The following is a 23,409-nucleotide window of genomic DNA, read 5'->3' on the forward strand; positions in this document are numbered from 1 at the left end:
TTGCTGTACACTGAAGGAGCCATGTAACTGGATCCGTTAATCTAATCATCCTGCAACAGCTCTTGGTGGCCAAGTGACACAGACTGTGTCAGCCATTTATAGAGGGAAATGCAGTTTCATGCATACTTCAAACCATGATGTAGCTTGGAATGTAACAGTATTATAAAAAGGAAAGTTGCTACTCAGCATATTGTGGAGATGCTGAGTTGCAATAAGCATAACGAAAAGAGTCACAAATACGCTTTCGGTCAACAAGGCCTTTGACTAAAATAGACAACACGCACGCACGCACGCACGCACTCTCTCTCTCTCTCTCTCTCTCTCTCTCTCTCTCTCTCTCTCTCGCACATGCACTCACACACACTGCAAGCAGCAGCAGCAGTGCATAATGAGAGTGGCAACTGGATGGGGTAAGGAGGAGGCTGGGGAGGGGAGGGGAAAGGAAAGTACGGTAGGGGTGGGTGACAGTGAAGTGCTGCTGGGGGTCACACATGGTCACAGTGGAGAGAGGACAGGGCAGCTAGGTACAGTCGGGAGGTTAGCTGGAGGCAGGGGAACGGTGGGGGCTTAGCGGAAAAGGAGAGAATTAAGAAGACTGGGTTCATTGGTGGAATGAGGGATCTGTAGTGCTGGAAAGGGAAAAGGGAAGGGGCTGGATGGGTGAGGACGAAGGTTGAGATCACGAGGGTTATGGGAACATAGGATTATATTGCAGGGAGAGTTCCATTTGCTCAAATCTGAAAATCTGGTGTTGGTGGGAAGGATCCATATAGCACAGTCTGTGAAGCAGTCATTGAAATGAAGGATACTGTGTTGGGCAGCATGCTCTGCAACAGGATGGTCCTCTTGTTTCTTGATTACAGTTTGACAGTGGCCATACATGCTGACAGACAGCTTGTTGGTTGTCATTTCCAGACAGAATGCAGCAATGTGGTTACAGCTTAGCTTGTAGATCACATGACTGGTTTCACAGGTAGCTCTGCCTTTGATCGGATAGGTGATGTTTGTGACCGGACTGGAGTAGATGGTTGTGGGAGGACGTATGGGACAGGTCTCGCATCTAGGTCTATTACAGGGATATGAGCCATGAGGTAAGGGGTTGGGAGCAGGGCTTGTTTAAGGATGGATGAGTATATTGTGTACGTTTGGTGGACGGCGGAATACCACTATGGGAGGGGTGTGGGGGGTGATAAGGATAGTGGGCAGGACATTTCTCATTTCAGGGCATGACGAGTGGTAGTGGAAACCCTGGTGGAGAATGTAATTCAGTTGCTCCAATCCTGGGTGGCACTGAATTACGAGAATGCTCCTCTGTGGTCAGAGAGTGAGACTTTGGGAGGTGGTGGGAGAGTGGTATGATAAGGCATAAGAGATTTGTTTTTGTACAAGGTTGGGAGGATAATTACAGCCTGTCAAGTCTTCAGTGAGACCTATGATATGTTACGAGAGGGGCTGCTTGTCACTACAGATACGACAACCACAAGTGGCTAGGCCATGTGGAAGGCACTTCTCGGTATGGAATGGGTCGCAACTACCGAAGAGGAGGTATTGCTAGTAGTTAGTAGGTTACATATGGGCAGAGGTACTGATGTAGCCATCTTTGAGGTGGAAGTCAACATCTAGCAAAGAGGCTTGTTGGGTTGAGTAGGACCAGGTGAAACAAATGGGGGAGAAGCTGTTGAGGTTCTAGAGGAATGTGGATAGGGTGTCATCACCATCGATACAGATCACAAAGATGTCATCAATGAATCTGAATCAGGTGAGGGGTTTGGGATTATGGGCGTTTAGGAAGGATTCCTCTAGATGGTCCTTGAATAGGTTGTCATAGGATGGTACCATGTGGTTGCCCATATCCATACCCCAGATTTGTTTGCAGGCAATGCCTTCAAAGGAGAAGTAATTGTGGATGAGGATATAGTTGCTCATGGCAACTAGGAAGGAGGTTGATGGTTTGGAATCTGTCAAGCATTGGGAAAAGTAGTGTTCAACAGTGGTAAGGCTATGGGCATTAATGGTTTAGTGTAAAGGGAGGTGGCATCAATAGTGATGAGCAGGGCACTGTGTGGTAAAGGGAGACGAACTGTGGAGAGTAGGCAGAGGGAATGGTTGGTACCTTTTATATAGGAGGGCAGTTTCCGGGTAATAGGTTGAAGGTGTTTGTCTATGGCAGCAGAGATTATCTCAGCAGGGCACAGTAACCAGTCACAACAGGGCATCCTGGCTGGTTGGGTTTATGGACTTTAGAACACATGTAGAAGTTAGGGGTGTGAGGAGTGGTAGAGGTGAGCAGAGAGATGGACTCCTGGGAAAGGTTCTGGGGTGGGCATAAGGACTTGGGGAGTGACTGGAGATCCTGCTGGATTTCTGGAATGGGGTCATTGTGGCAAGGGTTGTAGGTAGATGTATCTGACAGTTGGCAGAGTCCTTCTGCCAAGTAATCTTTGATGTTCAAAACAACAGTGGTGGAGCCTTTGTCTACGGGTAGGATAATTAGGTTGGGATCTGCTTTACGGTGGTGGACTGCAGTTCTTTCTGCAGATCTAAGGTTAGTTTGCATGTTGAGGGATTTGGGGAAAGATAGTGAGGCAAGGTTTGAGGTTAAGAAATTCTGGAAAGTTAACAAGAGGTGATTTTGGGGGCAGTGGGGGTGGATCACAGTTGGCTGGAGGAGTGAACTGAGTTAGGCAGGGTTCGACATTGGTCTTTGATCGAGTCTGATTGGTAGTGTTGGTGGCAATAAAGTGTTTCCATTGTAGGGACCGGGAGAAGAAGGGAAGGTCTTTAATAAGTCCTGCATAATTAAATTTGGGAGTGGGACAAAATGTGAGGCCTTTCGAAAGGACTGACATTTCTGTGGGGCTAAGGCTTCTGAAGGTAAGGTTCATGACTGTGTTTCTGGTCTGTTTAGCTTCTGGATTGTGTGTGGTGGTGGGAGTCAGTTTGTCAGCTATGAGGGGACGTGGGGAAATTTGGAGGTTGTTGTAGATGCTGTGGACAGTGATACTCCAAAGTGGGAGTAGGAAGTGAGCACGGTGGAGAGTTTTTTGAGGTGGCGTCATGCATGTTGTTCTAGTTTCTGGAGTGCTAGAGTTTCAATATGTGTAATGGTTTCCAGGAATTTGGGATTGCATAGCAGGATAATTGTGCAGATGGAGAGAAGGTACGGCAAGGAGGTTTGGGCTTGGTTGATATAGCTTCAGATGGAGAGAAGGTACGGCAAGGAGGTTTGGGCTTGGTTGATATAGCTTTGATGAGAGTTAAGGACTGGCAGAATCTAAACAGATGGAGGTCATTGTGGACGGAGGTGTGGCAGCCGGAGATGGGTAATTTGATGGTGAGACCATTTGGGGGATTCCATGAGCCAAACGACAATGCAGGAACAGTGTGTAGGACTGGGTTCTGGCTAGAGATAAGAAAACTTTTCTATACTGACATAGATGGAAGGAACAAGGATCCATGGTGGCGGAAAAAAATGCAAAACATTGCGTAAATAATGTAGAATTACATACAAAATCCATTCACAAAAATACACCCAAATATGTGAGAAAAATGAGGAGAAGGATGAAAAGGGAGGAAGCAAGATGAAGTCTAAGGGAGCTGATGACTGCAAAAGGTGAAACTCACTAAAATGGCATGAAGTCACAATGAGATCAAAGAAAAGATGTAAATAACAAATATACACACACACACACACACACACACACACACACACACACACACACACACACACACACACACACACACACATATATATATATATATATATATTGGTCTTTAAATATGTCTGCTTGTGTCTGTATATGTGTGGATGGATATGTGTGTGTGTGCGAGTGTATACCCTTCCTTTTTTCCCCCTAAGGTAAGTCTTTCCGCTCCCGGGACTGGAATGACTCCTTACCCTCTCCCTTAAAACCCACATCCTTTCGTCTTTCCCTCTCCCTCCCTCTTTCCTGATGAGGCAACAGTTTGTTGCGAAAGCTTGAATTTTGTGTGTATGTTTGTGTTCGTTTGTGTGTCTGTCGACCTGCCAGCACTTTCATTTGGTAAGTCACATCATCTTTGTTTTTAGGTATATATATATATATATATATATATATATATATATATATATATATATATATATATATATATATATATATATATGCTTGTGTCTGGATATGTGTGGATGGATATGTGTGTGTGTGCGAGTGTATACCCATCGTTTTTTCCCCCTAAGGTAAGTCTTTCCGCTCCCGGGACTGGAATGACTCCTTACCCTCTCCCTTAAAACCCACATCCTTTCGTCTTTCCCTCTCCTTCCCTCTTTCCTGATGAGGCAACAGTTTGTTGCGAAAGCTTGAATTTTGTGTGTATGTTTGTGTTCGTTTGTGTGTCTGTCGACCTACCGGCACTTTCATTTGGTAAGTCACATCATCTTTGTTTTTAGGTATATTTTTCCTACGTGGAATGTTTCCTTCTATTATAATCATATATATATATATATATATATATATATATATATATATATATATAATAGAAGGAAACATTCCACGTGGGAAAAATATATTTAAAAAGAAAGATGATGAGACTTACCAAACAAAAGCGCTGGCAGGTCGATAGACACACAAACATACACACAAAATCTAGCTTTCGCAACCAACGGTTGCCTCGTCAGGAAAGAGGGAAGGAGAAGGAAAGACAAAAGGATATGGGTTTTAAGTGAGAGGGTAAGGAGTCATTCCAATCCCTGGAGCGGAAAGACTTACCTTAGGGGGAAAAAAGGACAGGTATACACTCGTACACACACACATATCCATCCACACATACAAGACACAAGCAGACATTTTCCTGCTTGTGTCTTGTATGTGTGGATGGATATGTGTGTGTGTGCGAGTGTATACCTGTCCTTTTTTCCCCCTAAGGTAAGTCTTTCCGCTCCAGGGATTGGAATGACTCCTTACCCTCTCCCTTAAAACCCATATCCTTTTGTCTTTCCTTCTCCTTCCCTCTTTCCTGACGAGGCAACCGTTGGTTGCGAAAGCTAGATTTTGTGTGTATGTTTGTGTGTCTATCGACCTGCCAGCGCTTTTGTTTGGTAAGTCTCATCATCTTTCTTTTTAAATATATATATATATATATATATATATATATATATATATATATATTTAAGATTAAATATATTTTCCCACGTGGAATGTTTCCCTCTATTATATATATATATATATATATATATATATATATATATATATTACTGTGGTTATTGGACATACAACATTTACCCCACAATTCAAAACTCCCTCCCACAACCACACACAATCCAGAACCTCAACAGACCAGAAACACAGCCATGAACCTTATCTCCAGAAGCCTTAGCCTCATAGAATTATCAGTCCTCTCCAAAGGCCACACATTTTGTCCCACTCCCAAATTTAATCATGCAGGACTTGTTAAAGACCTTCTCTCCTTCTCCCGGCCCCTACGGTGAAAACACTTTCTCAACACCAACCCTACCAATCAGACTCAACCAAAGACCAATACTGAACCCTGCCTAACCCAGTTCACTCCTCCATCCAACTGTGATCAATCTCACTGCTCCCAAATCACCCCCCTGTAAACTTCCCAGAATTTCTCAACCATAAAACTTGCCTCGCCATCATTCCCCAAATCTCTCAACATGCAAACTAACCTTACACCTCCAGAAACAACTGCAGTCCACCATCTTAAAACTGATCCCAACCTAGTTATACTACCTGTGGACAAAGGCTCCACCACTGTTGTTTTGAACAGGGAGAATTACCTGGCAGAAGGACTCTGCCTGCCAGCTGTCAAATACATCCACCTACAAACCTTGCCACAATGACCCCATTCCAGAAATCCAGCAGGATCTCCAGTCACTCCCCAAGTCCTTATGCCCACCCCAGAACCTTTCCCAGGAGTCCATCTCTCTGCTCACCTCTACCACTCCTCACACCCCTAACTTCTACATGCGTTCTAAAGTCCATAAACCCAACCACCCAGGATACCTTGTTGTGACTGGTTACTGTGCCCTGCTGAGAGAATCTCTGCTGCCATAGACAAACACCTTCAACCTATTACCCGGAAACTGCCCTCCTATACAAAAGGTACCAACCATTCCCTCCGCCTACTCTCCACAATTCCTCTCCCTTTACCACACAGTGCCCTGCTCATCACTATTGATGCCACCTCCCTTTACACTAAACCATTAATGCCCACAGCCTTACCACTGTTGAACACTACTTTTCCCAATGCTTGACAGATTCCAAACCATCAACCCCCTAGCTGCCATGAGCAACTATATCCTCACCCACAATTACTTCTCCTTTGAAGGCATCACCTACAAACAAATCTGGGGTACTGCTATGGGCAACCACATGGTACCATCCTAAGCCAACATATTCAAGGACCATCTAAAGGAGTCCTTCCTACACACTCAGAATCCTAAACCCCTCACCTGTTTCAGATTCACTGATGACATCTTTGTGATCTGTACCAATGATGCCTATCCGCATTCCTCCAGAACCTCAACAGCATCTCTCCCATTTGCTTCACATGGCCCTACTCAACCTAACAAGTAACCTTCCTAGACCCTTCCTAGATGTTGACCTCCACCTCAAAGATGGCTACATCAGTATCTCTGTCCATATAAAACGTACTAATCACTAGCAATGCCCCACTTCGTCAGCTGCCACCCATTCCATACCAAGAAGTCCCATTCACATGGCCTAGCTACCCATGGTTGTTGCATCTGCAGTGAAGAGGAGTCCCTCTCTAAAGATACCGAATGTCTCACTGAAGCCTTCACAGACTGTAATTATCCTTCCAACCTTGTACAAAAACAAATCTCCCATGCTTTACCTTTATAGCCTCCCACCACTTCCCAAAGTCTCACCATCCGGCCACAAAGGAGCATTCCCCTAATAATTCAGTACCAACCAGGACTGGAGCAACTGTATTACATTCTCCGCCAGGATTTCGACTACCTCTCGTTGTGCCATGAAACGAGTAATGTCCTGCCCACTATCATCCTTCCAAACCCCCCCCCCCCCCCAGTGGTATTCCACTGTCCACCGAACCTACACAACATGCTCATCCATCCTTACACAAGCCTTGCTCTCAACTCCTTACCTCATCCCATACATCCTCCCACCACCACCTACTCCAGTCTGGTCACAAACATCATCTATCCCATCAAAGGCAGTGCTACCTGTGAAATCAGTCGTGTCATCTATGAGCTAAGCTGTAACCATTGTGCTGCATTGTATATGGGCATGACAATCAACAAGCTGTCTACAGCACGAATGGCCACCGACAAACTGTGGCCAAAAAACAAGTGGACCACCCTGTTGCTGAGCATGATGCCCAACACGAGATCCTTCAATTCAATGACTGCTTCACAGTCTGTGCCATACAGATCCTTCCCACTAACACCAGCTTTTCTAAATTGCGTAAATGGGAACTCTCCCTGCAATATATCCTACGTTCCCGTAACCCTCCTGGCCTCAACCTTCGTTAAGTCATTGTCCTCACCCATCCAGCCCCTTCACTGTTCCCATTCCAGTGCTACACATCCCTCATTCTACCAATGCACCCAGTCATTTTACTTCTCTTCTTTTCCTACCCCCCCCCCCCCCTAACCTCCCAACTCCACCTAGCTGCCCTATCCTCTCTCCACCTTCTGTCTGTGCGCTGCCCCAGCAGCACTTCACTATCCTTTCACAATCCCCAAATCCTAACCCACTATCCCTCCTCCTCCCTGCCCCAGCCTCCTCCTTAACCCCACCCATTTGCCTCTCCATGACGCGCTGCTGCTGCTGCTGCTCGCAATACGGCTTCAGCTACCAGGCACTGTGGCCATGTGTGTGTGAATGCATTTGCATGAGTGTGTGTATGTGTGTTTATCTGTCGTCTATTTTAGACAAAGGCCTTGTTGGCCAAAAGCTTATTTGTGATGATTTTTTGTTGTTGTGCCCATCACAACTCAGCATCTCCGCAATATGGTGAGTAGCAACTTTCGTTTTCACAATACTGTTGCACGATGTAATGGGACATTTTTCACATTTTAAATCAGTGTCAAAGTTGAGACAAGTGATATGTGATAGAAAGTCCTAGAACTGATTGAGGATCAGACCTTGGACTTGATATGTACTTATTACCCACACAGTCAGGCAACAATCTATCTATAGACAAGAATCATCAGTATTCCTCTCTCAATCACAAAACTCTGGGTGTAACTAAGTTTATGCCTTAAGACAGTACTGAGTGAAAATATGCTAAATATGTTAACATGTTGATTAATTCATTTCCAAAACATGCAATTATACAAAGACGGAAAGCTGCTCAGCTTGGTTGTTGAACAGCTCAGTAATATGTTCCCTTCAGTTCAAGTTTCCACCAATATGTACAACAAACAATAAGAAACATTCTACTGTATTTACAGACTCTTGCTCACGTGGTACATAACTGTTGGTGTTGTTCTATTTGTTGAATAGAACTGAGCACACTATGTTTTATTTAAAATTAAGGGAGAGTCCAATTTCATACAATCACTCAATGGTTCTTTGAAAAATATTGTTAATAATTTCTTCTGTCGCTTTCTCTCTAACAAGATCATATCTTCAATGTCAGTAGTATTCTCGAAATGAGTGGAGCCAACACAGTGTTGACTTGCACTATTCTTACCATGTGGGAGTTACTTCCAGGATTGTGATACGTTATCATTGGGAGACGTTTGTGAAACTTGGCACAAAAGCAGCAATGCTGACTTCTCACTCCAATTATATTGAATGAAATGTTGCAAAAGAGTGGTTCAATAGATGTAAATTAACAATACAGCATCTAGTGTCTTGCTGGGTTAAAGAATGTATGTTAGAAACCACTGCTTCAGAAACTTGATTATCTACAAATACAGGGTTTACATAAAGTCTGGGAACATTTTCAATTGTTTATTACACAAGAACTAAACATTGTACAGATGTCATACATATGTCATTTTGAAGAGAAACTCTGAAAGTTTTTTTTTTTACAAACATTCGATATGCGAAACATGAGTGACCTGGCAGACGTCAATAGAGTAATCAAATCCTTGCCATACCCGTCCCAGCATGGCATTCTTGACTGTGACAGTCGCTTCCCGTGTTCTCTCCCAGATCGCTGCTAGATCACGTGGTAGAGGCGGTACATATGCCAAATCTTTAATGTGTCCCCACAGAAAAAAGTCACACGGAGTGAGATCTGGTAATCTGGGAGGCCATTTCATGAAACAGCTGTCCCCTTTTGTAGCACAGCCGATCCATCAATGCGGCAGCTCCTTGTTCAGGTACCCACGGACTTCACGATGAAAATGGGGTGGAGCCCCATCCTGCTGAAGGATGAACGGAGAGTCCGATTGCATTTGAGGCATTAGCCACTGCTGCAACATGTCCCAGTATGAATATCCATTGACAGTGCTCTCGGCGAAGAAGAATGTCCAGCACAGTTTTCAAGGTGACAAGGCACAAAAAACGTTTAACTTGGGGAATCATGCTCAAATTCAATGCATTTGTGTGGATGTTTTGTACCACAGATTTGACAATTATGCCTGTTCACTTTCCTATTAGTGTGAAAAGTGGCTTCGTCGCTAAAAATTAAGTGACCAACAATGCCATCCCCATCCTCATTCAATTGTTGCACCTGCAAAAAAAAACTCAAAACATTTGGTTTTGTCGTCATCACTGAGCTTCTGCACTATCTCCAATTTGAATGGTTTCAGAGATAGCTTCTGTTGCAAGGACTATCCACACTGTCATTGGAGTCATTTCAAGTTCACGCGATGCATGATGCACCGATTTCTTTGGACTCGTTATGAATGTCTCTCATACTCGCTTCACATTCACTCACTCACACTGGGACATCAACTTCTCTTTGCTGGGCACAAGCAACCTGTCTTAACGAATTTGTTGTGCCAGTGGCTTTCCTTGTTGGTGGCTTCTTACCGTACTTGGTTCTAAAAGTCCGTTGAAGAGCTACAGCACACTTATTTTTGTAGAACTCGCTCCGCACCTGAACTCTCCATGTTTGCTACTAGCGCTGACTATCAGCAAATTACCAAACTAAGCTGTGGCAGTATACATGGGGAGGGGGGGGGGGGGACTTTGAGGGTTCCTTTTCAAAATGACATATGTACAATATCTGTACACTGTTTGGTTCTTGTGCAATAAATAACTGAAGGTGTTCTCAGACTTTATGTACATCCTGTACTGTTTGTGATTACTATGGTTTTTGTTGTGAAGTGTGTCATACAATTGTGATGAATTGAGGTGGTAAAAACAAGAGACACTCCCACTTTTTCTGAAAGTTAGAGCTAGAGTGTATCCCAGCTACAGCAAAAAATGATTGCTCCTGGCTGAAGATGTGGATGATGAGTTAAGTTAAATTACATTTAAGAACATCACTTGAAGACATTCATCTTCTGTCATCATCAGTGTCCAAACGGTAAACAAAATCAATCTCTTATGCCATGATAGTAACGTGCTCAATATATACCGCTTGCAACAGCTCTTGCAAATTAGCAGATTTTTTTCTCCTTCCAGCACTGTCTGAATTATTCAGCGCGGTTTTTTGCATTATTTGTGTTATGTACAATTTGAACAATTTGTTCACAAAACTGTCAGTTCCATAAAATTTAGCTCTTCATAGATGGTATCAAAATCCATATAATCAAACACCTTGGACAAACAACAAAAATTACCAACTAGAGATATTTTGTTATTTAAGGATCGTAATATTTGGTTCAGGAAAATATGGATGGCATTCCCAGTTTAGCAACCTTTTCGGAGTGGAAACTATAACTGCTGAAGTTAAATTGTTTCTACTGAAGTGTGAAACTACTCTTGAGTATATTACTTTCTCAGATATTTTGAAACATCTTGAGTATATTACTTTCTCAGATATTTTGAAACACATGCTTGTATATCAATAAGGAAACTGCATAATAATTATTTGGATCTTTCCTGTCACTTTCCTTGTAAATAGGGTTAAAAATGACATACACTATCTGATCACAAGTATCCAAACATCCCTATGTAGGGTGGAATTGATGACTAGATGTCATGAGAGGCAGACCCACCAGTACAAAAGGAGGCAGGAAGTGTTGTTTTGTGTTGCCAGTACAGAAGCAGCAACAGTAGAATGGGTCAGTCAGGAGAGCTAATTGACCTCGAACATGGACTAGTCACTGGAAGTTACCACATTAACAAGTACATCAGGGACATTTCCTCGTCTAAAACTGACCGAGCTGACAGCTGGCAATGTGATTATGAAGTGGAAACTGGAAGCAACAACCAAGGCTAAGGGGACGCCAATTGTCCCGTTTTTCTGGACGCCGTAAATTGCCAATAACTATAACTTTTTCATTTTGTTCTCTCTGGGTTTTTATTTGTTTTATGCATCAGTTTTATTTCATATGTTTTCCATACTTTTTTACTGAGATCCAGGTGCAACTCTAATGTTCAAGGGAACACGAAACACGATTGCTACCTGTCACGTTTCAAGTATTAAGTTTTCTTGGCCCTTGGGCCGTAATGAGAGCAGAGAGCAAAAATACACATTGACAGCAGAGGTACAGTGAGAATACTTTCCACTACTTGCTCAGTGCTGGTAACTCTGGCATGAACTGCGTACTGATCATTTTTTTATGGTAAAAATAACACACAGAAGTAACAGGATTTTGTGAAAGCTTGTTATAGAGACATTAATTTTCAAATGTCATGCTTATCTGTAATAATGAATATGAATTAGCTACATGCCATTACATCTCATAGAATGGCAGTAGCTGCAAGCAGCTTTGTCTTCCAATTCTACCAGAAAGTATCAGTAAAAGGTAGAGAATAACTTTTAACAATTGGGACGTGATGTGCTTGCGCCACCGCATTCTACTGTTTGTTGTTCGCTTTGTTTGAGACACAGGCATGTTAATATGGGGAACAGAAAACATACTTTTTCCAAACTCATAAAGTTTCCTTCCTTGAAGTAAAATGCAACATCTACGAACACAAAATGTACTTTATATAACTCAGTTTTCTCCACTGAACATGGAGGACACTTTGATATAATACAACACATTAAGAAGAAGCAGCACATGTTGGCAGTTTCCAGGAGAACTTCCACTAGTGTAACTTTCTTTGTAAATATGAATCGACTACAAATTGAGCAAGATACATGCATTGCAGCTGAAGAAGAGTTATTTGCATTTCATACTGCAAAACACAACTATCCACTCTGTTCAATGGACTGTATAGCTATCATCATCAGAGAACTTTTTTAGAGGAAATTCATGCGTTCCATGCGCTGTAAGCAACGCATGAAGTGTAATCAGAACTTAAAGACACTAAGTATATGTCTAGGATGGTTGATGCATCAAATCACAAAAGCTATAATTATTCTCAGTTATAGTTACATATTTCCTTCCTGTCAAGGCATTCAGTGCAAAATAATCTCTTTTCAGAACATTGGTGACAAAACAGCAGAATTATTAGCTGGTTAAGTCCAGAGTATCTCAAGAAAGCATCATTTAACTGACAAGATCATCATGTTTTGTACAGATAACTGTAACACTAATTTTGGTGCCTACAAGAGGACCAGAACACACAATGTTTATTCCAAATTGAACAGTGTGCTCAAAATGAACATCCAAGGCATTGGTTCTGTAGCCCATTTGGTACACAGTGGTGTACAAAGAAGTGCACACATTCTGCCTAGTGATATAGAAACTGTAATAAACATAATATTTCAATATTTTCATATGTATACTGTAACACTGTAACGTGTGGAAGAATTGATATCATTTTGTGACTTTGTTGCTACTGAACATAAGCAGGTTCTAGGTAGTGTTAAAATTAGATGGTTGTCAATGCTGCTAGAATTACAAGACTTACTGATATGCATGAACCTCATAAGTCTCATTTCATGTCTCAGTGTAGGTGTCCTACATTGTGAAAACAGTTTTCTGAGCACCCACAGACACTTCTTTGGTTTCACTTCACACAAAGGCAGCTGAAAATGTTTTCAAATTCAATCCAAACATTGGAAAACACCAAAATTTATGCTACTGTATCAGCTGAGGAACTGTGTACAAACATTAGTTTTCATTTGCCTCATTAAAGCAGTGCTGACATATATGAAGTATATTTCTTTGTAAGTAGTATCCTGTTTTGTCCTGTCTCATTCCTATTTTTCAGAAATGTCCGTTTTCTTCCATAAAAATTCTGATCACTCTATGCCATGTGACATTCAAGATGGTTAGAGAGTGGTGCCTCAGAATAGCGGATGACTGGAAATGAGTGATTTGGAGTGATGAATCATGTTATACCCTGTGGCAATCTGATGGAAGGGTTTGAGTTTGGCAAATGCCTGGAGAATGCTACCTGCCATTGTGTAGTGACAACAAAGAAGTACAGAGGACTTGGTGTTACAGTATGGGGAGTTATTCGTAGTTCGTGCACGGTCGCCTTATGGCGCATAACAAAATGTAAAATGCGAAAGGATACGAATACATTTTACAGCAATGTGTACTGCGTACCATACAGGAACAGTTTGGAGAGAATGACTGTTTGTATCACCATGACAATGCACCCCATCATAAAGCAGCAACTGTGACACAATGGTTTGAGAAACGGACTGACCTGGCCATCGTCCTGACGTTTTAGAACATCGACTTCCCTTCAGACCCAGTGTCCACCACCACTACCTTCTCTGATTTTGACTCTTGAAGAAGAATGGGCTGCCATTCCTCCACAGACTTTCGAGACACCTCACTGGAAGTGTGCCCAGCATATTTCACGCCATGATAAAGGCAAACGGTGGGCACTCCACATTGATGTCCAGGTACTTTTGATCAGGTAATTGTATTTTAATCTCTCCGGGAAAATTCCTTATGCCAGTGATACACTACATACATCACCAAGAACGTGACTCAAATTAGAGCAATGACATGAGTTGCTGTAATTATTTTTTGATTCCATTAATTTCAGTGAGAGCTGAAACAGTCAGTTAAATTGTGATGTATATTGTGCATGGACTGGTTATTTCATCTCTCATTTCACAATATGTTATATGGCTCACTAAATGACCACCCTGGAACGCCGCACACTTGAAATTGCCAAAAGATGATGTGCTCACCACTGAAGGTTTCTCAAAGCAAATCTTTCACCCAGCAGGCGGCATATGGTGTTGCTCCGTCTTGCATCAAAATAGTGCTGTGGACACAGCTGCAGTCTTGCATAGCTGGAATCACGTGTTGCACAAGGCACTCCTCATAACATGCACATGTCACTGTAAATCCAACAGCCCCATGAGGTGTCGCCTCCTTGAAGAAAAACAGACTGAGAATGAAGGAGCTTGTGAAGCTACACTACAGTCACATAAGCTGTGTGCAGAGGATGTTCCTGCACAACATGTGGTGCAGTAGAGCCCCATGTGTGAGAGTTCTGTGCATTCACGACACCGTGCAGAGTAAAATGTGCTTCAACTATCCTAAGAATATTTGTCGGCAACAAGTAATTCATTTTCATGCATGCAAAAAAATGAAGGGCAAAGTCAGAACCTTGTAACCTATCTTGGGGCTTCATTTTGTGCACATTTTGAATCTTATAGAGATACAAGTACCAAACGCACCCCAAAATCTTTTGAACTGCTGACCTGGGGAGAGTCAAATCCTGTGTCACAGCTGGAGCACTGGCCTTAGAATTTGAGGCATGTGCTGCATGTCTGGCTACAGCTACAGCCAACTTCAACAACTGCCATAGGAATGGGCTGTCTTCCGCTCCCTGTTGCACCACCTAATTCACCTGTTTCTTCAAATTTCTTGGGCATATTCTTTGGCTCATTTATTGACATGTCTCCTTGCAGCTGTTTCCATTGCCGATACTCCTGCAATGCGGCACTGCTATGACGATAAAACAACTTTACTGGCAGTGCACTGTCTCTTGTCAATAGCCATTGTTCTTTTTATGGAAAACTTCAACCTTCCCAACTCTTTTTCAACAACAGTCACTTCACAACAGAAAACCACACGTGTCACCAAGCGACAAACAGCATACTGACGTTAAAACAGGCAATACTTCACATTATAATTGCTTACAGTGCAATATTTTCAACTGAGGGCAGAAAGTTGAACTATTACTTTTTTCAGCACATTCTGCGAGTGCACTGATAAAAACATTAAAAAAATGAGGTTCAGCCAAAGGCTGAAATTGGGTGGAATTTTTGAAACATTCCTTGCCCATTCTCAGACACAAAGGTACTTTTACTCTGAACACATCCACAAAGTTTAGATTAAGGTTTTTCCTGAACTGCAAACTGAACATCTTTGATATGTTGAGTGAATGGGCTGATGTTTGCTGCTTTCATGATGAATACTTTTGTCTACATATGTCTGTATGCTTGGTTTGAAATGATTTTTGCATACACACAGCCACTGAAACAATTTTTGGAGCTAACAAATTTCTGCAGACCTTGCGACAAAAGTGTTTGCTGGTGAGCTGCTCCATTTGGCATTCCTTGGGCATAACAAACACTTTTTTGACACAGAGGCCAATACAGTGAAGAAAAAAAAAAACTTCATCAACATCTCATTTTTTTTCTGTTTGTAACATAGTCTGACATAACAATTACTGATAAAATTCATATTAAAATTACAATCTTTCAATGGAACAGAGCACTCGATACTGATTATCATTCCATCTTCCATTTTGCGGCCTATTATGGACACTTCTGAGGGAGCATGATAAGTGGAAATCATATTAACTGTACCATTATCCTTCCATCTGCAGATATCAAGCCCATCACTGTTTATCCAATAGTTCTACTCCCTTCTCTCAAGTTTGTTTTCCTCTCCAAGTTTCTGGGATTTATGAAGGGTGTTCAAAAATATCATTGATCCCCCCCCCATAAATGCATAACATGTATCCACAGGACACGTGGCCTGAAATTGAAAAAGCATCATGATGATCTCTCCACTGGCAAAAGATTCTGGAATAGTCCCCCATTAGGATCTCCGGTAGGGGACTGTCGTGGGGGAGGTGACCATGGAAAAAGATTGAATAAACAGCAAAAGTATAACTTTCTACAAGTCTGGGCATCAAATGTCAGAAGCCTGAAGATGGTGGGGAAGATAGAAAATCTGAAAAGGGAAATGCAAAGGCTCAATCTAGATACGGTAGGGATCAGTGAAGTGAAATGGAAAGAAGACAAAGATCTCTGGTCAGATGGGCATAGAGTAATATCAACAGCAGCAGGAAACGGAATAATGGAAGTAGGATTAATTATGAATAGGAAGGTGGGCCAGAGAATGAGTTACTGTAAACAGTTGAGTGATATGGCTGTTGTTATCAGAATCGACAGCAAGCATACACCGACAATGATAGTTCAGGTATACATGCCGACATTGCAAGCTGGAGATGCAGAATAGAGAAAGTACATGAGGATGTTGAAAGGGTAATACAGTATGTAAAGGGAGATAAAAATCTAATAGTCATGAGGGACTGGAATGCAGTTGTAGGGGAAGAAGTAGAAGAAAAGGTTACAGGAGAATATGGGCTTGGGACAAGGAATGAAAGAGGAGAAAGACTACTTGAGTTCTGTAACAAGTTTCAGCTAGTAATAGCGAATACTCTGTTCAAGAATTACAAGAGGAGTAGGTATACTTGGAAAAGGCTGGGTGACATGGGAAGATTTCAGTTAGATTACATCATAGACAGAGATTAGAAAATCAGATACGGGATTGTAAGGTGTACCCAATAGCAAATATAGACTCGGAGCACAATTTAGTAGTGATGAAGAGTAGGCTGAAGTTTAAGACATTAGTGAGGAAGAATCAATATGCAAAGAAGTGAGATACAGACATACTAAGGAATGACAAGACATGCTTGAAGTTCTCTAAAGCTACAGATACAGCAATGAGGAATGGACATCTTTAAAACAGGCAATCACAGAAGTTTGGAAGAAAAACATAGGAACAAGGAAGGTAACTGTGAAGAAACCATCGGTAGCAAAAGAAATACTTCAGCTGATCGATGAAAGAAGGAAGTTCAAAAATATTCAGGGAAATTCAGGAATACTGAAATACAAGTCACTGAGGAATGAAATAAATAGCGAGTGCGCAGAAGCTAAGACAAAGTAGCTGCATGAAAAATGTGAAGAAATCAAAAAAGAAATGTTTGTCGAAAGGACTGACTCGGCCTATAGGAAAGTCAAAACATCCTTTGGTGAAATTAAAAGCAAGGGTAGTTACATTAAGAGCACAATGGGAATTCCACTGTTAAATGCAGAGGAGAGAGCAGAAAGGTGGAAAGAATTCACTGAAGGATTCTATGAGGAGAAAGATTTGTCTGATGTGATAGAAGCAGGAGTCGATTTAAGAGAATGGGATCCATTATTAGAATCAGAATTTAAGAGAACTTTGGAGGACTTAAGATCAAATAAGGCAGAAGGGACAGACAACATTCCATTTCTAAAATCATTTGGGGAAGTGACAGCATAATAACTATTCATGCCGGTGTGTAGAATGTATAAGTCTGGTGACGTACCATCTGACTTTCGGAAGAATATCATCCACACAATTCCGAAGACCAAGAGAGTTGACAAGTGCAAGAATTATTGCACAATCAGCTTAACAGCTCATGCATCCAAGTTGCTGAGCAGAATAATATACAGGAGAATGGAAAAGAAAATTGAGGATGTGTTAAATGATGATCAGTTTTGCCTTAGGAAAAGTAAAGGCACCAGACTGGCAGTTCTGACATTGCGGTTGATAATGGAAGCAAGACTAAACAAACAACGAGACACATTCATAGGATTTGTTGACCTGGAAAAATCGTTCAACAATGTAAAATGGTGCAAGATGTTCAAAATTCTGAATAAAATAATGGTAAGGTATAGGGAAAGACAGGCAATATACAACATGTGCAAGAGCCAAGAGGGAATAATAAGAGTGGACGACCACGAACCAAGTGCTCAGATTAGAAAGGTTGTAAGGGAGGGATGTAGTCTTTCACCACTACTGTTCAATCTGTACATCAGAGAAGCAAGATGGAAGTAAAAGTTCAGGAGTGGAATTAAAATTCATTGCGAAAGAATATCAATGATACGGTTCACTGGTGACATTGCTATTCTGAGTGAAAGTGAAGAAGAAGTACATGATCTGCTAAATGGAATATGGATTGAGAGTAAATTGAAGAAAGGCAAAAGTAATGAGAAGTAACAGAAATGAAAACAGCAAGAAACCTAACATCGGGACTGATGGTCACAAAGTAGATGAAGTTAAGGAATTCTGCTACCTAGGCAGCAAAATAATCAATGGCAGATGAGCAATGAGGACATCAAAAGCAGACTAGCACAGGTAAAAAGGGCATTCCTGGACAAGATAAGTCTACTAGTATGAAACATAGGCTTTAATTTGAGGAAGAAATTTCTGAGAATGTAAGTTTGGAGCACAGCATTGTATCATAGTGAAACATGGAATGTGGGAAAACTGGACTAGAAAAGAATCAAAGCACTTGAGACGTGGTGCTACAGAAGACTGATAAGGTAAGGAATGAGGGGATTCGGTATGGAAAATAGAAGATGGGACATGATGGTAGGACATCTGTTGAAGTCATCATAGAATAACTTCCATGGTACTAGCGGGAGCTGGCGAGGATAAAAGGTGTAGGGGAAGGTAGAGATTTGAAGATGTAGGTTGTAAGTGCTATTCTGAGATGAAGGAGTTGGCACAGAGGAGGAATTTAAGGCGGGCCGCGTCAAACCAGTCAAGGTGGGGACATTCAGAGCACTCATCATCTACAATGTCTACACAGCCTTCTCAAAATGTTTATACCAGTCATAAAATTTTGTTTTACTCATGGCAGACTCGCGAAAAGCTATATTTACCATTTATAAAACTGTTAAATCCTATATTGAAACTAGTATACGGTTGCTGAGTAACAGCCAGTTCACAACTGTAATTTATAAAACTTTGCTACACTCTAGTTTATGTTTACAGCAAAATGTAATATAAACGCTCTGATCAATGTTTATACAAAATAAGCACATGTAACCTTTTTGACAACTGACAAGACTAAATATACAACATGACTAACAACATACAGATACTTTTCTGATATGTTTACCAACATAATAACGAGAAATTCACATGAATTGGCTTAATACAAAATGTGAAACTACAAAATTATTGTTGCTTTTTGTACACACCTCATGTAGTTTCACAAGCATACAAACCACTGGACTTCAAGATCTTAAACAGATCGTATGTAGTAAAAAAACCATCCATAAAAAAATACAATTGTTTTTGTGAAGGTTAATGAATTAAATTTTGAATCACTTTTGATTCTAACCCTACAACTGGAGCATGTAAAACTTTTCCAGTACACATATCAAATTTCAATTTACACTACACTTTAGTCATATAACATCCATATTTTTTACCCTTTCTTTGGGTGTCTCTCATGTACTGCCTTTAAACTTAACCACTACTTTATCAATTGTGAGCTTCTGATGGGGATTCTTGGAATTTTTTATTTAAATGACCTGCCAATGGATGAAATCTGTAGTTTGTCATAATTCTGTTACATAACTGTAATTTGGCTCCAAATTACTCAATAACTTACTAAAGCTTTTTACTAGCATTAGCTTTGGGGGGAAAAAACCTTACAAATGTTCAGAATAATCATATGCACAAATTAATTTGCCATGAGAATGTAAAATGACTCATTCCACATGACACTAACTTTCATCAAGGTCTACACCTGTGCTCTAGTAACCTCTGTAGGTTAAGCGATTCACATTTACAAATTATCCAATGGTAGCTTTTATTTCATGTTTGTTGGTACGGAAAAGTGTCTGCCTGTCTATGTTGCATTTCTGCCTGCCTATGTTGCATACCACTTGGTATGAAATATTATGTCTTTTATTATGTGTCTCACCAAAAACTCAAAATAAGTAAATTGGCTTTAGTTTCACTATGTTCCTCATATCTGCAACCACATTATCTTGTCCAGTAGCTAATGGCACTTCATGACCATTTGTTCCATGCCTCCAGTTTACTGACTGTTGATGGAGCAATGAAGAACACCTCATTGTTTCTACTTGTCACATCATTGTCACTGTTACGTTCAGAATAACTATGCTTGGCACATGAGTGTAAACCAGGTACTATTGGTAGTAAATGCCAGTCATCATTACTACCAATAGTGTTATCACTAGAAGGAAGTTCGTCAATTAACATTCAGTTGAGGAACAGACCTCCAAACCCCCCCTGGCATTGTGGACGCAAGGAATTGGCAGTGATTAGCACCACAAATCGTGCAGAAAGGCACCTGAAGTATGAAAAATTCTGTCTGAATTAAAAAAAAAAAAAATTAAATAAAAATAAAAATTCCTATTAGATTTATGGAAGATACACATACGAATATAAATGATTATTACAAAAAAAGTTGCATACTGAAGAACTATAAAAAATATGTGATACTCCTAATAACAACAATGCTTAGTATAAAATATCAGCTCAACTTGTACATATGCAGCAAAAGTGCTACACAACAAATTTTCTGTCATCTAGTTGAATTATGTGTGGTTGGTTTAATGAGCTACCACTTATGAGGTGCGAACTGAGAAAAACATGTGGTTAGCCAATGCGACCGTGGTTAGTTAAGGTTACAATCGGCCCTCAAAGAGCTAAGCCACCTTCTAACCAATAAACAAGCACACAGAATTTTCTTTATTGCACACATACCCCAGCACAAAAGTTCCTTCTGTTAATTTATTTTGTGATCAATGGCACGATAATTATGCCTAAATCTTCATAGAATTACATGCATTCAGCTACAAAAATATTATTATATTTTTTCCAAGAAATGACACACATTTTGACCAAAAGGTTTATTGAAACTCTGAGTGTGTGAATTATACCATAGCAATCCATATTTGTATAAATGAGCACCATCTTTGACAATTTCAAAAAACAAAAACTGCGTGGATATTAAAACTTGTTTATATGGCCAATATGACTCCTCCAGCACAGTCTTATTGCTAAGAAATGAAATTTAACTTAGATTCGTATCTTCTGAGTTCACAATATCATATTTAGCCTCAAAAAATGCTGTTACGTAACATGTAATGGTTCACATGCCTCACAAGAGTCTCTAAGATATTAAACTAAATTTCAACGAACATCATGCTAATGGCACCATAAATCACCAATCAAATATGCCAGTTGGATTGTCAACTAACTACAGTTCACTTCAATGTGTATGAATCAGTCTTAGTGAACAACTAGCCACTGAGATACAGCACTTCATAAGAATGCACGCAACAGGTACTGAGTTGCACTTCCACTTATTTGCCACAGTACTTTCAATATTACACACACACAATACGGCCAGCATGAGTGTGGATGCGCCTCAATGGCGCTCCATGGTAAAGGACGAGGTGCTTACGAAGGTAGTGTTTGTTCTTAAGTAACTTCGGACAACAAGGACATGTGATGAATTGGGCTGGTAGGTGCACATTTTGAATGTGTTGCTTCAGGTTGCCTGAGTTACTGAACATCCTATGGCACAGGTGGCACGGGCGTGGCTGCCTGCTGCACTGCGATCTTCTCTTCTGACGTCTAATGACATCTGCAACAGTAACAGGTGGGGGAAGGGTTCTGCTCACTGCCCATCGAAAAGGTGTACATCACGAAGTTGCCTTCCTTTCACTATCCAAAGCAGTGTAAAGGAACACATAAAATGGGGAAAAATATGTATTTAATCAGTTCTGTACTCTTCATTAATGATTAATCCCCTACTTGTGGAACAACATTACAACATATGACTCCCTTACAGGTACCCGAATTTTGCACTACGGCTTCCATGGTCACTATCATTAACTATGCAGATGTTCACTCAAAAGCAACACAATTTTTTCTCTCTCAGTGAACCAACAAATATACTACAGTTCTATATTACATATACAATATCTGTGATACATCAGCAGCATTAATGCAAAAAATTCTGTTAGTGTGGTTCACGATTAGGATTTTTAGTTTTTTAGTTCAAGATAAAAAATTCATTCTCATAAAAAAAAGTCACAACAGAATAAAAGTATGTCACTGTTGAGATGACAGCAATAGTGTGATTTCATATCAAACTGAGCTTGAGATTTATTTTTAAATTATGTCACAGTTTTCTGAATCTACAGAAGTTCAATCTTACTGCACTGAAAAAATTATCAAAGTAACAAAATTACTTTAGGAAACATAGTTAAAGTTGGTACTTCTGCAGATGAGGAACGAGGTCAATAGGTTTGCTTTTTATGTTGGCAGGTATTTAAATTTGGGTTGCATCAACTGTTGTCATTTTAATTGTTAATGTTCAAGGGCAGAACCATATATTTCAGATAAATTTCAATTTTTAAAGAAAGTTAAGTATCAATCATGCAGCTAATTCACAAAAATAACTTTGCATTTAGTGACACACATACATGCACAGGCGCGCGCTCGCCCACACACACACACACACACACACATTTACTCTCTAACTCAGTAACTACAGCAACTCAGTTATTTTAGGTTAGGAATAAGGGGAAAAAAAGAACAATAAAAACACCCAGAGCCCCATAAGGCAGTGTTTAATTTGCAAATAACCATGTAGAAACATTAAAAGTAATTGCTAATTAATGAATAACTGCTCCAGTTGCTGCTGAGAACTTAACTGAGTCTGTGAGGACATCAATTGTGACACACATCGCTGGCGACCGAGGAGAGGAACATTTGTGGACCAGTCAATGATTTCAGTGATTTCTGTCCACCCCGTTAGCTGAGTGGTCAGCGTGATGGAATGCCACGCCAAGAGGACCGGTTTCGATTCCCAGCTGGGGCAGGAGATTTTCTCCAGTCAAGGACTGGGTTTTGTGTTGTCGTCGTCATCATTTCAGCCCCACCTCCGATGTGCAAGTCACCCAATGCAATAAGTACTTGCCCTTGGCGGCCGAACTTCCCCGAATCGGGGACTCCCGGCCCACAATGCCGTACGCTCATTTCCATTCCCCCCCCCCCCCCCCCCAATGGGTTCTGAGCGATGACATGTTGCAGAGAGGCTATTGTATTGCACTTCTTAAATAAAATATATGTGCAACTAACTGCTTTGACTCCATTATTGGGACATACGCGGTCAGTCAGTAGGGAATACTTCCACAGTGGTGACCCCTCGGCAAATGCGAAACACATCATGTTTGTTGTTGCGTCTTACTGAACATTAATGATGCAGCCATCTTTTGTTGTAAATACAGCTCTACCAGCTCCACAGAACAACGCATCTGGAATTAATGCACGTAAAGTGCAATCATTGTACAGATCCTGTGATAAAACATACGTATACTGGGGCTACGAGTGGTATG

At 40.9% G+C, this 23,409-nt stretch overlaps 1 protein-coding gene across 2 annotated transcripts in view; it reads right to left on the reverse strand.

Moving 5' to 3' along the window:
* The window catches only part of LOC126100153 (protein bric-a-brac 1-like), a 117,347-nt gene that overhangs the window by 27,725 nt on the left and 66,213 nt on the right, over positions 1 to 23,409 (reverse strand). The window contains exon 5 of one of the 2 annotated variants that reach the window (XM_049910695.1): positions 20,367 to 21,650. The exons of the other annotated variant lie outside the window; for it this stretch is intronic. Coding sequence (XP_049766652.1) covers positions 21,391 to 21,650 — 260 coding nt within the window. The 3' untranslated portion in view covers positions 20,367 to 21,390. Of the gene's footprint in view, positions 1 to 20,366; positions 21,651 to 23,409 lie in introns of those variants that run through there. 2 annotated transcript variants of the gene reach the window in all.

This window comes from Schistocerca cancellata, chromosome 9 (genome assembly GCF_023864275.1).
Source record: "Schistocerca cancellata isolate TAMUIC-IGC-003103 chromosome 9, iqSchCanc2.1, whole genome shotgun sequence".
Taxonomy (NCBI): domain Eukaryota; kingdom Metazoa; phylum Arthropoda; class Insecta; order Orthoptera; family Acrididae; genus Schistocerca; species Schistocerca cancellata.